The sequence below is a fragment of the Schistocerca piceifrons genome, chromosome 2, assembly GCF_021461385.2.
Source record: "Schistocerca piceifrons isolate TAMUIC-IGC-003096 chromosome 2, iqSchPice1.1, whole genome shotgun sequence".
NCBI classification, from domain to species: Eukaryota; Metazoa; Arthropoda; class Insecta; order Orthoptera; family Acrididae; genus Schistocerca; species Schistocerca piceifrons.
Genome location: NC_060139.1, coordinates 754725674 through 754747030, shown reverse-complemented (window position 1 = coordinate 754747030; position 21357 = coordinate 754725674). Strand labels below are relative to the sequence as shown.

The 21357-nt window shown below is 39.6% G+C and overlaps 1 protein-coding gene across 3 annotated transcripts in view; it reads right to left on the bottom strand.

The window, feature by feature from the left end:
- Nucleotides 1-9026: 9026 nt before the first annotated feature.
- LOC124776827 (ribonuclease P protein subunit p30) overlaps nucleotides 9027-21357 on the bottom strand; it is an 84575-nt gene continuing 72244 nt past the window's right edge. For 2 of the 3 annotated variants that reach the window (XM_047251985.1, XM_047251986.1), the window contains one exon: nucleotides 9027-9245. In XM_047251985.1, coding sequence (XP_047107941.1) covers nucleotides 9094-9245 — 152 coding nt within the window. In that variant the 3' untranslated portion in view covers nucleotides 9027-9093. Of the gene's footprint in view, nucleotides 9246-9791; nucleotides 9932-21357 lie in introns of all 3 variants that reach the window. The other variant, XR_007015657.1, reaches the window with a different exon arrangement.

Below are 21357 nucleotides of genomic sequence, written 5' to 3'. Positions count from 1 at the left end.
CCACAACCAACAGAGGCGTTGGAAGAAAGCATGGACTGCACAAATCTAACATAAGACATTGCAATGCTTCAGAAGAAAAATGAGAGAAGGGAGTTTCAACAAGAAAATCTTTCAGGGGACTGAAATGTGGCAAATATTTGGAACTTAAAGAAGTTCTTTCCTACATGCAAAATAAAAAGAAAGATGGGGTACCTATCTCATGAGAAATAGCCCAACTGAAGGCCTTAGAAATTGCAAGTTATAAATGTGCCACAAGCTTGGTTTCTGCAGAGAAATGGCTCTGCTCTCCAATGAAGTACTGTACTAGCACAGAAAATACCAACAGAATTCGACGAGAAAGTAAAGTTCTATGTACTGACTTGGCAGAAAATCCTAAGAAATTTTGGTCTTATGTCAAAGTGGTAGGTGGATCAAAACAAAATGTCCAGACGCTCTGTGACCAAAACGGTGCTGAAACAGAGGTTGACAGACTAAAGGCCGAAATACCAAATGTCTTTTTCCTAAGCTGTTTCACAGAGGAAGACTGCACTGTAGTTCCTTCTCTAGATTGTCGCACAGATGACAAAATGGTAGATATCGAAATAGACGACAGAGGGATAGAGAAACAATTAAAATTGCTCAAAAGAGGAAAGGCCGCTGGACCTGATGGGATACCAGTTCGATTTTACACAGAGTACGCGAAGGAACTTGCCCCCCTTCTTGCAGTGGTGTACCGTAGGTCTCTAGAAGAGCGTAGCGTTCCAAAGGATTGGAAAAGGGCACAGGTCATCCCCATTTTCAAGAAGGGACGTCGAACAGATGTGCAGAACTATAGACCTGTATCTCTTAATGTCTATCAGTTGTAGAATTTTGAAACACATATTATGTTCGAGTATAATGACTTTTCTGGAGACTAGAAATCTACTCTGTAGGAATCAGCATGGGTTTCGAAAAAGACGATCGTGTGAAACCCAGCTCGCCCTATTCGTCCACGAGACTCAGAGGGCCATAGACACAGGTTCCCAGGTAGATGCCGTGTTTCTTGACTTCCGCAAGGCATTCGATACAGTTCCCCACAGTCGTTTAATGAAAAAAGTAAGAGCACATGGACTATCAGACCAATTGTGTGATTGGATTGAAGAGTTCCTAGATAACAGAACACAGCATGTCATTCTCAATGGAGAGAAGTCTTCCGAAGTAAGAGTGATTTCAGGTGTGCCACAGGGGAGTGTCGTGGGGCTGTTGCTATTCACAATATACATAAATGACCTTGTAGATGACATCGGAAGTTCACTGAGGCTTTTTGCGGATGATGCTGTGGTATATCGAGAGGTTGTAACAATGAAAAATTGTACTGAAATGCAGCAGGATCTGCAGCAAATTGACGCATGGTGCAGGGAATGGCAACTGAATCTCAATGTAGACAAGTGTAATGTGCTGCGAATACATAGAAAGATAGATCCCTTATCATTTAGCTACAAATAGCAGGTCAGCAACTGGAAGCAGTTAATTCCATAAATTATCTGGGAGTAAACATTAGGAGTGATTTAAAATGGAATGATCATATAAAGTTGATTGGTGGTAAAGCAGATGCCAGACTGAGATTCATTGGAAGAATCCTAAGGAAATGCAATCCAAAAACAAAGGAAGTAGGTTACAGTACGCTTGTTCGCCCACTGCTTGAATAATGCTCAGCAGTGTGGGATCCGTACCAGAGAGGGTTGATAGAAGAGATAGAGAAGATCCAACGGAGAGCAGCGCGCTTCGTTACAGTATCATTTAGTAATCGCGAAAGCGTTACGGAGATGATAGATAAACTCCAGTGGAAGACTCTGCAGGAGAGACGCTCAGAAGCTCGATACGGGCTTTTGTTGAAGTTTCGAGAACATACCTTCACCGAGGAGTCAAGCAATATATTGCTCCCTCCTACGTATATCTCGTGAAGAGACCATGAGGATAAAATCAGAGAGATTAGAGCCCACACAGAGGCATACTGACAATCCTTCTTTCCATGAACAGTACGAGACTGGAATAGAAGGGAGAACCGATAGAGGTACTGAAGGTACCCTCCACCACACACCGTCAGGTGGCTTGCGGAGTATGGATGTAGATGTAGATACTGGTTAATTTCCAGTAATGTGTCATCAAGTTGCCAAAATGTCTCACAGTCCCTTTTTATCAAGCTGGCAATGCTGACAAAAAATGCCAGTATTTTCTGACATGCTGAGGAACACGACAGAATACATGAAAGGGACAAAAAATATCCCATTAAGAGGGACTGGGAGTAATTGTGATATCAGCTGTTATGGCCAATGGGGAAAAGTTATCTCCTTAAATCATTATGAAGAGGAACACTGCAAGCACAGCAAACTTTCTTAAGAAGTTAGTGATTTGCTGCCAGGAAGAGGACTGTATGACAATGCAACAGGTTGTTGACTGGCTCTCTACTGTTTGGAATAACAGACCTCGGAACCACTTTCTCAGAGAGCTATGTTAGTTTTGGATGCTTTGAAAGGACGCCTAGCTGCTGAATGTGGCCATAAACAGTCCGTTCAAGGACAATCTATGGAAAATGTATTCAGATTGGTCCTTGGAAGAAGACCAAAAAACTGGTAAGATTAAGAAGCCATCAGTAACCCTTCTATGCAAGTGGATTCTTGCTTCATGGTCGGCCATATTATCAGAGTCCATCATCAAGAGGTTCAAAAAATGCTGGATACTGAATGCACTGGGTGGCAGTGAGGATAATGTGGCATATTGTAGGAAGAGAATGAAGAAAATGATGAGAGAGTTAGAGTGAAGAAATGAGTACCAGTACTTATAGTGATGACACAGAATAATACAAAATATGCTACCGGTATGTGAAGCACCAATATATTGTCCCATATGTGAGAACAAATGTTTATGGTGCATATCTATGCCTTACACGTAACTACGAGTAAATTTCTGGTAAGATTTCTCTTCTCAACCAGAGTACTGTTTATTTCCACAAAAAAATATATTTTTTAAATTTATTCTTCAAAATTTAGTTGGGAGAGGAGGCAGATTATTTGTGTTGAGGGCTTATTATTGGGTCAATATGGTAGTTCCCAGTCAGATATGCCTGATATTCAATACATGTCTGTTTCCTATAGACACACTCTGTTTCCTTTCAGAGATATAAGCTTTTAACCGTTTTGCAGCATTCCAATATTCCACTTTACTTAAAAGGATATAGTGATTTATCAGTCAACTGCCTCTGACAGATCACGAAATATACCAGTGGCTTTTAATTTATTGTCAAATGAATTACATTCTTGCTGTATGTGTAGATAGTCAATATTGAAACCCTTTAGAAATCTGAACTGTGGCTTTGACAACATATTATTTGTTACCAGATACTTAAAAAGCCTTTTCTAAAATTCTGGAAAAATTGAAACTGGACAGAAATCTGATGGTGTTTCTTCATTTCCTTTCTAAAACAGTGGCTTAACTTCTGCATATTTCAACCACACAGGAAATGTTCCATTGATAAATGGCTTGTTACACAAATAACATGTTACTAAACTCAGGATCACACTCTCAGATTACCTTTGTTGGTATTTTAGCACATTCACTAGACTTTTTTATTCCAAAAATTTAATGGTGGACAATACTTCTGATGGTGGAGAGAGGGTCTATTCATATTACAGAATTATTTGTAATGACATGTCTGAGACATTCCATGACAGCATATACTGAACCTGACAATCCATCTTTTCAGTAACACTTATGAAATGCTTGTTAAAAAGTATTGCAACACAGCATTAATCTGTTAACCACATATCATTTATTCTTAATGCTATCTGCTCCTCCTCCTCTCTGGTTCTGCCAGTCTTCTCCTTCACTGTACTCCAATTGTCTTAATGTTGCTATAGGATGTGCCAATCTTTTTCTCATAATGTATTTGTTTTGATGTCTGTATTACTAATTTCAAAACTGTTTTCAAATAAGGTATACACTTTATTAATGAAATTCTTGTTCTTTCATTCATGCCATAAGCACTTTATACGTCACTCCCTATCTTGTTTTGGAGGAGATTCCTAGATTAATCAACTTTTAGCTTCCTGACTACTCTCCTGAATTCATATTTATTAGATTTTATATCTTGATCAGTATTAACATGGAACAAAAGGAACGGCACATCACGGGGTAAGAGGCCATTGACAATTAGGTCACAATATAATTTTGTTCATTAGACCTCTCTGTAATGATGGTATTAATGGCTGTTTTTGACCAATTAGGTACCCTAGTTGGGAAGTTCAGAGTAACAGTTAAGTTGAATGATAATGTTGCTGACTATAATTAATTCTCCTAGGAAAAATTTTCAGTAAAAATCTACATAAAAATCATCTTCATTTTTTGCTATTAAATAGTCCAACAGAGCATAAGGTGATTCATGAACAGATTTAAAGTACTTGCCAGTGCTCAACATACACTTGCTATTGCGAAGGATTTATTATGGAACTCCACTTCTTTCACACATGCTTCCATATGCAGCTCTAGGCAAAATATGTGAATGTCAAGGTTCTTAAATTTATGACCACTCATGATGAATGTCACAGTTACTCCTTTCTCCATTACTGTTTTACAAAAATGAGATGGTAACCTCAATCCTATAACACTTAACAGCTTACATCAGTAGTCACATGATATTAATAGGGGGGCAGGTTATATAAACTGGGTTTAATGACTAATTCATTGAAGCAGACATCATCATCATCATCTGCTCTGCCCAAAGGCAGGTTTTCACATGGCAACTCAATGCTCTTCCTGCCTTTCAACATACTGAGTGATCAAAAAGTCAGTATAAATTTGAAAACTGAATAAACCACAGAATAATGTAGATAGAGAGGTACAAATTGACACACATGCTTGGAATGACATGGGGTTTTATTAGAATAAAAAAAATACGAAAGTTCAATAAAGTATATTGCTAGACGCGTGAAAGATCTCTTGCGTGCGTCGTCTGGCGATGATCATGTGCTCAGCCGCCACTTTCGTCATGCTTGACCTTTCAGGTCCCCAGACCTCAGTCCGTGTGATTATTGGCTTTGGGGTTAACTGAAGTCACAAGTGTATCGTGATCGACCGACATCTCTAGGGATGCTGAAAGACAACATCCGATGCCAATGCCTCACCGTAACTCAGGACATGCTTTACAGTGCTGTTCACAACATTATTCCTTGACTACAGCTATTTTTGAGGAATGATGGTGGACATATTGAGAATTTCCTGTAAACATCATCATCTTTGCTTTGTCTTACTTTGTTATGCTAATTATTGCTATTCTGATCAGATGAAGTGCCATCTCTCTGACATTTTTTGAACTTTTGTATTTTTTTGGTTATAATAAAACCCCATGTCATTCCAAGCATGTGTGTCAATTTGTATCTCTCTATCTACATTATTCCGTGATTTATTCAGTTTTAAAATTTATACTGACTTTTTTATCACCCGGTACATTTCAGATCCAGGTAATTTTCACTTCTCTTTATATGCCGTCTATATCTTATGTTTCCTCCTGCTCTTCTTCAACCTCCTCCCACAAACCACACCTTCCAAAGTATCTGTTATCAAGCACTCCCTTCTCAATGTCTCATCCAGTTTTTCTTCCTTTCTCTTAAAACTTGCAGCACTCTTCTACTCTCACCAACCCTTTCCAACACTATTTTCCTACTCACTCTTTCCATCCAGCTTATCTTCTCCATTCTCCTCCATATCCACATCTCGAATGCTCGAGCTTTTTTTTCGTCTTCTCATCTATGTACATGTTTCTGCTCCACAGAGTGCCGCATTCAAGGCAAAACACTTGCCAAGCCTTTTCCTGGCACCTTTATCTAGTTTGCCACTAACAATCTCCTCTTTCTAGTGAATGTCTCCTTCACAATTGCAATGCGAATTTTCACCTCCTGGTGGCTTCTCAGGTCCTCAGTGATTGTACTTCCAAGATATGTAATTGCTCTTACTTGGCTAGTAATAATTTGTCTTATCTTAATATTTGCAATCTCCTTTCTGTGTTGATCACTATATTATTTGTTTTTGCAATATTGATTCTCGCCTCATGCTCCACACAAGCTTCACTCAAATCTTTTAGCATTCTATTTGCAGTTTCTTCACTTTCTGCCAATAATACCATGTCACCAGCAAATGTTATACATTTTATTATCTTCCCACCAACACATACTCCTCTTTTTCCATCTAAGCCTTAATCTGAATTGTTCCTCCCCAATCCATCTGTCCAACTTAGTATATAGCCTTCTGTTCAGTAATCTGAGCAATACTTTTGTTGCATGAGAAATTAGACCAATAGCCCTATGCTTTTCACATGTTTCAGCATTTCTCTCGTCTCACTTGGTATCATCACCATCGCAAAAAAAGTTATTAGACCACTCCCCTTTGTTGTATATCTCATTACAGGTGTAGACTAGTTAGTTCCTTCCTTCCCCCGTTTTCCAAACTCTTCAACTCTTCTGCTGGCAAATTATTGATTCCACATAAGGTCCAATTCTTCATATCAATGCAGATAAGTAGTTTATTAATTTTACTTTTTAGTTCTTAAATATTTTGATACCATAAAGATAGCCAGTATTTCACACTGCATTTGGAGAAAACAATACTGCTGAATGCTACAAATTTTAATAAACAACTGTTTGTGCTGATATGGCATCAGGAAGGGGATCTAACCATCAACTGTCCCTAAAACTGCTAAGTCCAGTATAATAATGCCGACCTCTTAGCGAAACATGAAAATGCAATGAATAGGAGGAAGAGGAAGAGTAAGAAGAAGGAGGGGGATGTGGAGAGAAAATTCTCAAAATGAAGATCTATTTCAATCCTATCCTCTCTTAAAGCTTTATTTCTTTCTGTCCTCCCTACCCTAAAACAGGTTTTCCTCTGATACTTGTAACTAACTTTGTCATTTGTGACATTGCCTATCTCTGTTAGGTTTCTTCTATTGGCCCAGCCAGTTTAAAGTTCCTGCCCTGTTGAGGTGAAGGCTATGCCTAGTACAATCCCATCTACTGACAGATATAACTTCATTGGCGTGGAAAGAACTAGTTCATAATTAACCTGTAGTACACAGAATAATCATCGACAATGCAAAGCAAGCATTGTAATTGCAGAAATTGAAAATATTTTATGAAACATAGTATTCTGTTGCTATTGTTGTGGTTGTGGTCTTCAGTCTCAAGATTGGTTTGATGCAACTCTCCCATTAATCTTTCTGTGCAAGCCTCTTCATCTCTGCATAACTACTGCAGCCCAGAACCATTTGAACCTGCTTACTGGCCTGTATTTCCTATCCACTCTACTTCAGTCATTATCAGTTATTTTTCTGCCCAAACATCAAAACTCTTCTACTACTCTGAGTGTCTCATTTCCTAACATAATTCTCTCAGCATAATTTGCCATAATTAGAGTACATTCTTTTACCCTCATCGTACTTTAGTTGATGTTCATCTTGTACCCTCTTTTCAACACACACATTCCACACACCCATCTTAAGGTCCTCTGTCATCTTTAACAGAATTACATTTTCATCGGAGAAACTAAAATTTCTATTTCTTCTCCCTGAACTTTAACTCCATTTCCCAATTTCTTTGTTTCCTTCACAATTTACTCAATGAAAATATTGAATAAAGCTGGAGATAGGTTACAAGCTTATCTTACTCCCTTCTCAACTACAGTATCCTTTCATTTCATTTGACTCTTACAAATGAAATCTATTTTCTGTACAAGTTCTAGATAATCTTTTACTCCTTGTATTTTGCCCCTAATACCTTAAGAATTTCAGAAAGTGTACTCTAGGTAACACCGTCGAAAGCTTTCCCTAAATCTACAGATACCATACACATAGATTTACTTTTCTTAAATTTCTCTTCTGAGGTACACCAAAGGGTCAGTATTGCCAGACATGTTCGTACATTTCTCTGGAACCCAAAATGATCTTCCATAATGTCAGCCGGCACCAGTTTCTCCATTCTTGTGTAACAAATTCCTGCCAGCAACCACGAGTTATTATTCACTCCTGTCAGCATCTTCCTTCTTTGGAATTCAAATGATTACACTTTTCTTAACATCTAAGAGTATTTCGCCTGTCCCACATATCTTACACATCAGATGGAATAATTTTGTCATGGCTGGTTCTTCCAAGGATCTCAATAATTCTTATCTGCTCCAGGATCCTTGTTTTGTCTTATGTTTAGGTGCCCTGTCAGAGTATCATATATCTCCCATCTCATTTTCCCCTACTTATTCTCCTCTTTCTGTAATATTGTCCTCAAATTTGTTTCCCTTATATAGACTCCCTACATATTCCCTCTACCTTTCATCTTCATCTTCTCTGTTTAGTACTGGCCTGCCATCTGAACTCTTGATATTCATACAGTTGCACAGACAATATCTATCTTTCCCTTAGTCATGCACGCTTTTACAGCCTTGCAATTGTCCTCTACTCATTCCTGCTTAGCCATTTTGCACTTTCTGTCAATCTCATTTTCTTTTATGTCTTTGTCCATTTCACCTACTGCATGTGCTGCATTTTTGTTTTCTCATTTCGTCAATGAAATACAATATCTACTGTGTTATGTGAAGATTTCTACTAGACCTTGTCTTTTTACCTACTTGATCATCTGCTACCTTCCCTAGCTCATTTCCCAAAGCCATCCATTCATCTTCCACATCATCATGATTTATCCCCATGCAACATGAATCAAATTAACTAAATAAGTAAATAACTTGATTTTCCCCTGTTCCAGTCAATCATTGCCTAATGCTATCTTTGAAACTCTCACCAACTTTCAATTTCCCCAGGTTCCATATCCTTAATTTCCTCCCTCTCTGCAATTTCTTCAGTTTCAGTCTAGTCCACAAGTGCCCCTGGAAATATTTTGTAGTTTAAAATCTGGTTCTGAAATTCCTGTCTTTATCAATACAAAATAAATCTTAAACCTTCTGGAATTTCCTTACAACACTAATATTAGGATGGAAATATGAAGAATTTTATAAAAAAAAAATCACACAAATAATAACAATAATTTATGCTGATAACAGTCAAAGTTGTTTACAACAGTACAATTAAAAAGACGCATATCACTGTTTCATTTTCTTTTGTGTGGGTCCCAAATCTTCTTCATCCATGTTCACTTCCTGGTCACAGATGTTTGTTATTGACACTTCATTGCTTCTTCCTGGTGATGTATCACTTTGTATACAAGCAATGATCTTGCCACAACGTCGGCCATCTGTAAAATAAAATCAAGGAAACTATGTTAAATACAGTAAAAATCACTGCCAAATACTGCTGCAGTCAGAAAGGAAGGGAGGAACATCATGGTTTGACATGGCACTGACAGTGAAATCCTTATATATGAAACACGAGTTCTGATAGGTGGAGGACAATGAACAGAATTAGCAGTTTCAACCCATATGGAACACCCAATCACTGGCCTTAACTGATTTTGTCACTAAACGGAATACCTAAATCTGTATGGTTGGATTTGAATTTAAACCCCACTATTCCCACGTAGGTGTACAGAGTCTTGTTCATTGCACCATCTAACTCAGTACTGCTGAAGCAATAGTGTCCTGCTGACATACGAAAGAACAGTCTGTGCCATATATGCTATTTCCCCCACTACAGGTGGGGGCAACAGGATAACGTGACAAAACCCAGTGCACAGAAGCTTCCCAACCTTAAGCAAGATAATCCACATAGTCCAAAAACTGATGTATTTTGATTTTTATTCATACATTAAACCAAAATGAATGAATAGCAGTTAAAGACTCACAGCGTTTAGAATTCAATACAGTTTCCACTTCTTGTGTCAGCAGCATGGTCCATTTCCCATTCTCTTGTTCAACAAGGAATACAGCAGATGTGCAAGCAGTATTTGTGGCAATAGTATAAAAGTATACTATACTTCATACCCTGTTGATGAAAGACATTTTTATTGTGTACATAAACACAACGTTGGTTGGCTGGTTGATTTGGGACAGGCGACCAAACAGTGAGGCCATCGGTCCCATCGGATCAGGATGGATGGGGAAGAAGTTCGCTGTGCCCTTTCAAATGAACCAGCCCAGCATTTGACTGAAGTGATTTAGGCAAATCACAGAAAACATAAATCGGGATGGCTGAACATGGGTTTGAACCGTCATCCTCCCAATGCACCACCTCGCTCAATGTAAAGAAAAGGCTGCTTGTTCCATAAAAACACGGGAGAACTGCTGGATATCAGTAACGTCCTGCCACGATATTTCGGCGCAGAGTCTTCAGGCCATCTTCAGGTGAGTGCCACTGTAGTAGTACTGGCGAGTACGCGCTGAGCTCCGCTATTTAAAGCCGTACTGAGGTGACATTGCGCATGCGCTGCTCAGCATGCGCATTCATAACAGGATTCCAAGCAGAGTTTAGCTGATAACCGTTATCTCGATTGATGAGAGTCTCGTTGTCAGACACAGATTTCCACAGATTCATTGATAATCGAGCTCCAAAAGTTTGATGTATGGGCCAAAATTTTTGTGTCGTCGTAATTCATGGAATGCTCTGTGGAAATACAATGTTCAGCGATTGCGGACTTGGTGGGTTGGAGAAGGCGAGTATGCCGTTGGTGTTCCACAATGCGTTCCTGCACAGTTCGTGTTGTTTGCCCTATATATGATTTGCCGCATTCACACGGAATTTTGTAAACACCTGGTTTACGCAGGCCCAGGTCGTCTTTAACGGATCCCACCAGTGATGAAATTTTGGAAGGAGGGCGAAAGATGACTCTCACTTGATACTTTCTCAATATTCTGCCTATCTGTGAAGAAATATTCCCAATAAATGGTAGATAAACAGTCGACCTGAAGGCCTCTTCCTCTTCCTTGTTCCGTCACTTGTAGGTCTTCATCACTCTGTTCACTTGCCTAGGTGAAAAGCCATTCTTCATGGAACAATCAGTCCGGGAAAGCTTTAAACATCATGAATAACTATGTCTTTTATCATATGAATATAATAGAGGGAAACATTCCACGCGGGAAAAATCCTTTCGTCTTTCCCTCTTTCCTGACGCAGCAACCACTGGTTGCGAAAGCTAGAATTTTGTGTGTAATTATGTGTTTGTGTTTCTATCGACCTGCCAGCGCTTTCGTATGGTAAGTCACATCATCTTAGTTTTTAAATATATGTCTTTTATCAATTATATAAAAGTTGCAAGACATCTTGAGGTCATAAGATACTGTTGGGAGCAAGGTAAGTGACAAAGCACTTGTTTAGTTAGACAAGAAAGAAGAAGAAAATCATCTGTGGCCTTTCAGATGAAAAATCTGGACATAGCCCTGAAGTGGGTTAAGGAAGTAATGGAAAACTAAAATCTAGATGGGTTTTTATAATTTTATGCCTACTATTTTCATAGCAAAAACAGTGGTTCAACAGCAGTACACCAGTAGGATCAGCAATGGTTTTTATTAAGAAACCATTCCATGACTCACTTGACACAATTCAAGTACATAAAATGTAACAAACAGCGAAGTAACACTGGTAATGAAACTAAGGGTATGCAATGCATAGAATATCTATCCCACTATCTTGCCTGAATATCCTTTTAAACAAATAATTATACCTTGCATAGGCAACAGTAACAGTATTATTGAAACAAAGTAAGACAATGAGTGTATTTAGGAGAATATATACTTACCTAATGACAAAACATGAAAAACTAAACCAGGTCAGATCACACTTTAAAATATTGATGACTATCAATATCATATATGAATCAGCCTCCATAATCGTGTACCAATAATCCATGCTGAATTTGAAAACCTTATTCAATGACCTCATCCCAAGGCTTAACTTATTTCTGCTTTAGTTGGTCAGCATTTATAGCGGAGCAGGTTAGTACCCAGGATGTTGTGTAACATTTGCTCAATGAAGTAATACAGTTGCGTCTTAAGCAGGTAGTGAAACTGAATGAAGAAGAGAAGGTGAAAATTTTGATAAGACTTGATCTTGAGGCCTTATCCCTGGTGTGTAGTACTATAACTTGATCACCTTACTTTCTGAAAAACCTGCAGACTGCATACGTCACAATGTTTTTCAAGAACTGAAAACAGTAAAAGCTCCAGGACAGTAGAGTGAGGAGAAGCTGTTAAGGGAAACACATTGTAAATTAGTGGGTACAGCATACAAAGTTATGAGATGGTATGAAAAACTGAGGGATGTACTATGTCATTGGAAAAGAAGTCAGTATTACAGGGAACAATAGAACGATATCACACAGAAGAGCAGTGAAGGTCTTAAGCAGTTTATGGATTGGATTAGGAGAATAAATGCTCAGACCTGTGAGTTCAGAAGAAATGGAAGTGTGAATGAGGCAATAACCTACAAAGCACAGTCGTGTTCTCTTTATACATTATCCTGGGGGTTACCAGGTCATAGCTAACTGTTTTACTGAATGGACAGCAGTAGTACCCTCTAGGTGCTAAAGCAGAGATAACCACACTGCAACAAGCAATTTCCGAAGGCCCAGGAAGCTAGCTAAACATGTGTGGAAGCTAGCCACAAAATGTGTATGGTCCCTAAAGTTAAGATTCCCTGGCTAAGATTCCACAGGAATGGGGAGGTACTCTGGATTGCTGCTGGCACAAAAATGCCAGTGCACACATAATTTATGCTAGATATCCTGCCAGAGAATGAAGAACTGGACAGGAGGAAATGTTTTATGGGGCAGAGCATATCATGTGCTGTAGAAAGGCATTTAGGTTTTATAATGCCTGTTGCCACTGACAATTTTGGTGAAGAGAAAGGAAAGCTATAATGTGATAACCTAATAGCCAGTTTGGAAGTAGTAGAAGTGGATGAATTCAGATTGGAGCTAGATGCACAGAGCCCATACCAGGGAAACCACTCCATCATGTTATGAGAAAATCTGCACGCTTACAGAAAAAGGAGAGGAAATAATTTGTTGATTTATTAACATAATGTGCTGCACTGTTTGATATGGAAGACCCAGTACTGACCACCTCTATAATGTATCACTGTATACTGACTAGGATTGCATTGCCTGTTTATTGGAAGCAGTATCACCACCAAAAATAGGTGGTGGAGGAGAGTCACAGCCTGCAGTTGCATGACAATGTCACAGACAAATGCACCAGCTCACAGGTCTCTCCAACTGTACATGTACCTAAAAGGTGCTGAGACAGAGCCAGACCTTATTGGTTCTGTTATGATTACTGTCACTTGTACCAGCGCACAACAAATCACAAAGATGCTACACAATCTGCGGCAATTTAGGCACTTCACCACTGTGACTTTACAAAATATATACCATCAATTATAATTAATGCCATAATATTGGAATCAAACATCTCCTCAGGCTATTATCAGTGTCATAGATTGCCTTCCAGGTTGAGAAGCACGCCACCTACACTAAAGAGGCATTCTACAATATTTGAAGCCTGATAAGTGCATTGTGTACCTGGATGACATAATAGCAGCTCTCAGTGACATTTAGGAACATACTAACCATTTGTGTCACTTACTGGAAAGACTAAAACACATCTGACTGAAATGAGCTTAGTGAAATGCCACTTTCTCAATGAAATCAGTTATCTACAGCATGTCATCAGCCACAAATCTGCCCTGACCCTTGGTTACTAAAAGCAGTGCAAGGATCAAGAATTACCTACTCCTCTGAACGGTATGCTCCAACATACCACAGATACAGATATTGTGCAGTGCCCTAACAGCCTGCACGTAGCTTTTTTGTAGTATCATTTACCCTTGCAACCATTAAGGAATGGAAACAATAACCAAATGGGACAGGTGTGACTAAACATAACCTTAGATTTGTGTGTTATCATCATTGTATCAGGACTGTTGCTAGGCACAACTAAGAATACATGTCTCGTGCTTAACATTGAGAGATGCTCAACTAAATAACTATGTACTATTTCTGTGAGTTATAAACTACAAATTATTGATTGTGTGTAGAATGATGACACACAAGCAAGTTTAGCATGTGAGTCTGGTGTACATAAAGAAATAATCAGGAATGGATTAAAGAAGAAAATAACCTTACAAGTTTTGTAAATTCAGTTGAAAATTATGTGGGAATGGACAGAAAAAGAACGGAAATAGCAAAAGACAGTGTATTTGATGAACATCTTTATAGATGGGTTTTAATAAAGCAAAGTGAAGGTGTATTACTTTATGAACCAACTGATACAGCCCAAACTACAAAATTTCATTTTGATTTACATGGCAATTTGAATCTGCTTCACACTGTCCTGAAATTCTACATAAAGCAATTGTAGATAAAAATTTAAACGATCATTGGCTATATAATAGTGACAAAAGAGCACTTTATTATTAACTGCTTCCTACCAGAACTTTTGATGTAAAATATTCAGGAAATAAGACAGGTTTCAAAATGAATAAAAACAGTACTGTCTTCTCTGCCATAAATAAATCAAATATTCATAAGTTAAAAACACTGTGCAAGCAACAGGAAAAGTCTGAGATACTTTGTATGTAAACATGTCATCATTATAGTTCAATTATATGCAAAGAATGCTTGAATGACATGTGAAATCTTTGTAGAGAAGATTCAAGAGTTAGTTCCATCAGTCAGAAAGCACCTCTCATCACTCAAGCTGAGAAAAGAAGCTTACTGATCTTGGATCAATGTCACCCACCTGCTCATGTATTGCAGTAAGAAGATAGAAAAATAAAAACTTTGTGTTTGCAAAAACACACAATCACACACACACACACACACACACACACACACACACACACACACACACCATGTGAGTATATAAGGTTCATTATCACGATCACGTTGACTGCTCACTTCAGCAGATAAAAAAATGGGAATGTTCTTGAAATTTGTAAATCTAACGACTTGCTTATTCAGTAGGTGTGCTGTGGAAAAGAATCAGTCTCACAAGTATTAGGAATTGCTGGAACAAGTGTTTCATTGAACAAAACACAGCAGACGAATAATGCACTGACACAGGTTTCAACAGCAATGACATCCAGTCTGCACATGAAGTTCTGTAGTATTGTACTGACCTTGAAGGCTTGAACTTTTGAGCAGTCACCAATGAGAAACTGAATTTAAAGATCACAGATGACAAATACATTACTGATGCTGGAATAAATGATGCTGCCAGTGCAGTCAAAAATGAGGAGGAGAAGGATGAAAGCATAGAAGATGTTCTCAGTAAACGTGAAATATTGAATAATATAAACAAAATAATTATGTGGATGGAAAGGCAAGGCGATGTAAACTATACTCAGTTGCTTTACCTAATGGACATAAAATAATACACATAAAAGAAAATTCATGACGTGACTATGTGAAAAAAGTTAGTGGTCTTCTTTACAGCAGTAGAAAAATAAAACTACACAGCTTGCTGACAGTGTTGTAAAAAGTCTGTATTTTGGGTGTATTTTATACATGGTATTGCTGTACAATATTTTATTTGGAGCTACTGTTGTGTTACAGTTTGGTCACCATTTGAGTGAAGTTTATTTAACTGATGTATTTAGTAAATTTTTTTAAATGTTTTATTTCTAATGCTCTTTAAATTTAAATACTGTACAAAATACAGAACCATATAACACTGCATTGTGCACTTTTCCAATCTTTCCATACTTTTTTTGTCATTCCACAGCTCACTCTTTATATACAGCAATTGTAGGGCTTCTATTGTATTACCAATAGTTCATAAGGAGGCTTTCACATAGCTGAAGAGTCATCTGGTGCCACAGGCCGTTCTTATATAACCCAGCTACTAAAAGCCATTCATCTTGTCAAGTGATGCTAGCACACACACTTATACATGGCATTCCATATTTTAACGCTACCTTTCAGGGCAACATTTAAATGTGCTTACAGGCCACACTACACTTAAACGGCTATGAAGGATCCCAACAACTGTTTAATGATGAGGTGCTGAAATTGAGCGAGTCTGAGACTGAAGTGGTACACTGCCTTAAAAAGCAATGGCAAATGCAGAGGTGTTGAGTCACGGTACACAAAAATCCAGTATTCATCTTCTCCATCACAGCACGACTTCTTTAAGTCATGACCTGCAGTTAAATCATTAATGGCTAAAATCCTGCCTGCACAAAGAATTAAAGTTCTTTTATCAATCTTATGAAAAACATTTAAAAATAGAGACAGTCATAAATTAGATTCATGCTTTGTCAGAGGGCACATGATCATCTAACAATAGCATGGAGGCACCAAGATATCAATGCACATCTCAAGCATGCAGTCCCACAGGTTCACCAGGCAGGTGGGTCAGTTGTTTTCTGGCTAGTATCACAGCTATGGGCAAGTTGAGGGCTGTGCAGCATTCGGACAGGGACCTCAATGTATCCTCTAGCACTACAGCCAACATTTTGACAATGGACTCATATTTCACCCACCTCTTGAACATTTTACTCCAGTATGTAAGGATCTAGAGAATGAAATGGCTTGTGGTTATCTTCTGACATGAAACTGACTGAGCAGGCTTGTGGTCAGTCAAGACTTGCTCAGCATCATCACTAGAACCCTCTTCATACACTGGGTGACATCAGAATGGCTACTGTCCAAGAGTGGGACAATCTTGAGCCGCAATGTCTCGACATAATTGTGGACAGCAAGCCATGGACGATTCAAGCGTGTTCCACCACATTGGAACAATATGGTGTTGAATGTCATCAAGAAACCAGTTTTTGTTTCACAGATACAAACTTTCAAAACATTGTCTAAGGCTTATTCTCTCATTCTCAAGACCCCTTGAATCTCAGACACACACACACACACACACACACACACACACACACACACACACACACAACAACACAGCGAGTGAGCGAGAGAGACAGAGAGAGAGAGAGAGAGAGAGAGAGAGAGATGTAGTTGATGGAAAACGTTTTTCAGCAGTTTATATTAATTTTAACAATATTATGAAAATGTTAGTTGCCACTCACCATATAGCAGAGATGCTGTGTCACACAGCAAAAAGACTGCCAGTAAGTGAGGTGTTGGTCAACTAGGCCTTTGTCGGAAATAGGCACACACACACACACACACACACACACACACACACACACACACACACAACAACAACAACAGTCTCTGGCTAGTGAAGCCAGACTGTGAGCAGCAGCGCATGATAGGAGAAGCAAGCCATATGTGTCGAATATTAAAACTTCAGAAAACCGTCATTAGAAATATGCACAATGTAGGGCGAAGAAAATCATGTCACCCACTCCTAAAAAGTCTAAGTATATTAAGTGTTCCCTCACTATACATATATGAGCTGATTATCTTTGTACACAGTAACCCCTTATTTATTTGTAGCAAATCTTTTACAACATGATTACAACACCATAAATCAAAATAATTTTGTGCTACCTACCCACTGTTTGAAACTTTATGCTCAAACTCCACATTATACGGGTTTGAAAATTTATAACAAAGTGAAAGGAAGAGAATAGCTCAGCAAAAATTTAGAAACACTGAAAAAAATCCTTATATGAGAAACTAGTGCAGAAATGTTACTATTCAGTAGAAGAATTAGGACTGTTAATCTTAAAAGTCTGTTACTTCTGAAGAAAAATTATTGATTGCTTAATTAAGTAATTATTCAGTATTGTATATTATATTACTGGTATTATAAGGAAAAATGTAAACCAGTTTTTGTGTTTTGACGAGTCTCCTGTACTTTAAGTCAATGGCTTGAAATTGTATGTTACGAGACAATAAACTTCTACTTCTGAGTGATGGAGAGAAGGAAGATGCTGGGATGGCGAGGGGGAAGTGGAAGGGGAAGGATAACAGGATAGGGGCGGGGGACGGTAAAGGCTGCTTGTGAGAATGTGCAGGGATGAGATGGAGAAGAGGGTAGGGCAGCTAGGTGCTGTCGGCAAGTTAGGAGGAGGAACGGGGGTGCATGGGTGATGAGGCAGCAGAAAAGGAGAGAAGTAAACAGACTGTGGGTGTGTTGGTGGAACAGAGGTTTGTGTAATGGTGAAATGGGAACAGGGAAGGGTCTAGATGGGTAAGGACAATGACTAATGAAGGTTGAGGCCAGGAGGGTTACAGGAATGTAGGATATACTGCAGGGAAATTTCCAACCTACACAGTTAAGAAAAGCTCTTGTTGGTGGGAAAGATCCAGATGGAACAGGCTGCAAAGCAGTCACTGAAATGAGGAACATCCTGTTGAGCAGTCCGCTCAGCAGCAGGGTGGTCCTTGTTTCTTGGCCAGTTTGTCAGTGACCACTCATGTGAACAGACAACTTGTTGGTTATAATGGCCACATAGAATGCAGCACAGTGGTTGCAGCTTAGCTTATCGATCATATGACTGGCTTCACAGATAGCCCTGCATTTGATGGGACAGATGACGCTTGGACAGGACTGGGGTAGGTGGTGGTGGTGGGATGATATATGGGATAGGTCTTGCATCTAGGTCTATTACAGGGATATGAGCCCAGAGGCATGCGATTGGGAGCAGGGAGGGGTAGGGATGAACAAGGACAATGTGTAGGAAGGGTAGTGAATACGACATTCCTCATTTCAAGGTACAATGAAAGGTAGCCAAAACCCTGGTGGAGAACATAATTCAGTTGCTCCAGTCCTGGGTGGTACTGAGTCATGAGGGGAATGCTCCTCTGTGGCCAGATGATGGGACTTTAGGAAGTGGTAGTAGGTGAGAGGAGATATAATGAATTGGAGATCTGTTTTTGTACAAGGTTGTCACCCAGTAACTATGGTCTGTGAAGGCCTCACTGAGACCCTTGGTATATTTTTAGAGGGACCACTCAGGACTTCTCGGTATGGAATAGGTGGAAGCTGTCTAAGTGGACATATTGCTTGTGGTCAGCAGGGTTGATATGGATGGAGGTACTGATGTAGCCATCTTTGAGGTGGAGGTCAACATCCAGGAAGGTGGCTTGTTGGGTTGAGTAGGACCAGGTGAAGCAAATGGCAGGGAAGGTGTTGAGGTTCTGGAGAAATGTGGATAGGGTGTCCTCACCCTTGATCCACATCACGAAAAAGTCATCAATGAATCTGAACCATTCTGGGTGTTTATTAAGGATTCCTCTAGATGGCCAATGAACAGGTCAGCATACGATGGTGCCATGTGGGAGCCCAAAGCCATACCCTGGAATTGTTTGCAGGTAATGCATTCAAAGGAGAAGTAACTGTGGGTGAGAATATTGTTGGTCATGGAGATTTGGAAGGAGGTTTTAGGTTTAGAATCTGTTGGGCATTGAAAATGGCAGTGTTCTATAGCAGTAAGATTGTGAAGTGTAAAGGGAGATGGCATCAACAGTGACAAGCAAGGCACCTTGTGGTAAAGGAACAGGAACTGTGGAGAACTGATGGAAGAAATGGTTGGTATCTTTTATATAGGAGGGTAGGTTGCGGGTAATAGGCTTAAGGTGTTGGTGTATGAGAGCAGAGATTCCCTCCGTGGGGGCACAGAAACTGGCCACAATGGGGCATACGAGTGGTTGGGTTTACAGACTTTAGGAATCATGCAGAAGATAGGAGTGCAGGGAGTGGTAGGGGTGAGGAGAGTGATGGACTTATGGAAGAGGTTCTAGAATGGGCCTAAGGATTCGAAGAGACTGGAGACCCTGTTGGATTTCCGGAAAAGGGTCCCTGTGGTATGGTTTGTAGGTGAATGAATCTGGTAGCTGACAGAGTCCTCCTGCCAGGTAATCCTTGGAGTTCAAAAGAACAATGGTGGAGCCTTTGTCAGCATGTAGGATTATAAGGTCAGGGTCAGTTTTTAGGTGGTGGATTGCGATTCTTTCTGTGAATGTAAGGTTAGTTTGCGTGTTGAAGGATATGAGGAATGATGGTGAGGCCAGGTTTGAGGTTAAGAAATTCTGGAAAGTTAACAGGAGTGATGTGGGGGCAGTGGGGGTGGATCACAGTTGGATGGAGGAATGAACTAATTTGGGCAGGGTTCAACATTGTCCTTTGGTTGAGTCTGATTGGTAGTGTTGATGGCAAGAAAATGTTTCCACTGTGAGGCTGCAAGAAAGAGAGAACGTCTTTAACAAGTCCCACATGACTGAATTTGAGAGTGGGCTAAAATGGGAAGCCTTTGGAAAAGACTGATGCTTCTGCAGTGCTAAGGCTTTTGGAGGAAAGGTTCATGACTGTGTTTCAGATCCGTTTGGGTTCTAGATTCTGTATTCTGTATGGTGGTGGGAGGGAGTTTTTGAGGGTGGGGTACATGTAGTAGGTCTGCGAGAGGGAGATGTGTGGGAGGTTTGTAGGTGGTTGTAGAGGTGGTGGATAGTGGCAGTCCAAGGCAGGACTAGAAAGTGAACAGGGTGGAGAGGGCTTTTGAGGTGGTGTTGTGGATTTTGCTCTAGGTCGAGGGGGGGGGGGGGGTGGCCAAGAGTTTCAATGTGTGATACGAGATCCTGGAATTTGGGATTGAATAGCAGGATAATTTTGCTGATAGAGAGAGCTACTGCAAGGAAGTTTGGGCCTGATTGATATGGTTTTGTAGGACTATGTTGGTGAGGGTTAAGAACTGGTGGAATCTGAACAGATGTAGATCACTGTGGAAGGATAGGTGGCTGCAGGAGATTGGTAATTTGATAGTAAGGCCATTTGGGGGGATTCCATGAGCCAAGCAACAATGCAGGAATAGTATGTGGAACTGGGTTCTGGCTAGGGATAAGGAAACTTTTCTGTACTGATGCAGATAAAAGGAACAAGGATCATGGTGATGGATAAAAATGCATAAAAATATGTAAATAACATACATATATGCCTGAACAAATTCACAAAAATACGCCCAAAACGAGAGAAAAATCTTGAAAAGGATGAAACAGATTAAGTAAGGGGAAACAAGATGAAATCTGAGGAAGTAAGCCGATAACAAAAGGCAAAAACCAACTGAAATTGGCTTGAATGCACGAAGAGATCAAAGAAAAAAATAAAATAAAAAGATTGTAATGTGGGTGGATAAGTGTGAAAAAGAGGAACAGATGTGACTAGATTAGATGAAGTTAATAGGTGCAGACTGGAACAAAGAGGAGAAAGGGTGGGGGGGGGGGGGGGGCACTTGGTGGGTGGGGCAGAAGTTCATGTGGCACAGGAAGGTAAAACAAATAATATGAAAAAATACTTGGAGTTACATAGGAAGAGTGATCAATTTGAAGGTACTGGTATAGGATATATGATAACGGCAGGAGTGATGTGGGACATGAGATGCTGCACCAACAATCAGTGCGGTCTTGTTGATGTCTCTTATGCATGGCCAAGATGGTTCATATGGTGTGGCTTGTAAGCAGAGCATGCAGTTCGGTTTGCAAGGTAACAAGAGAAAAATACGAA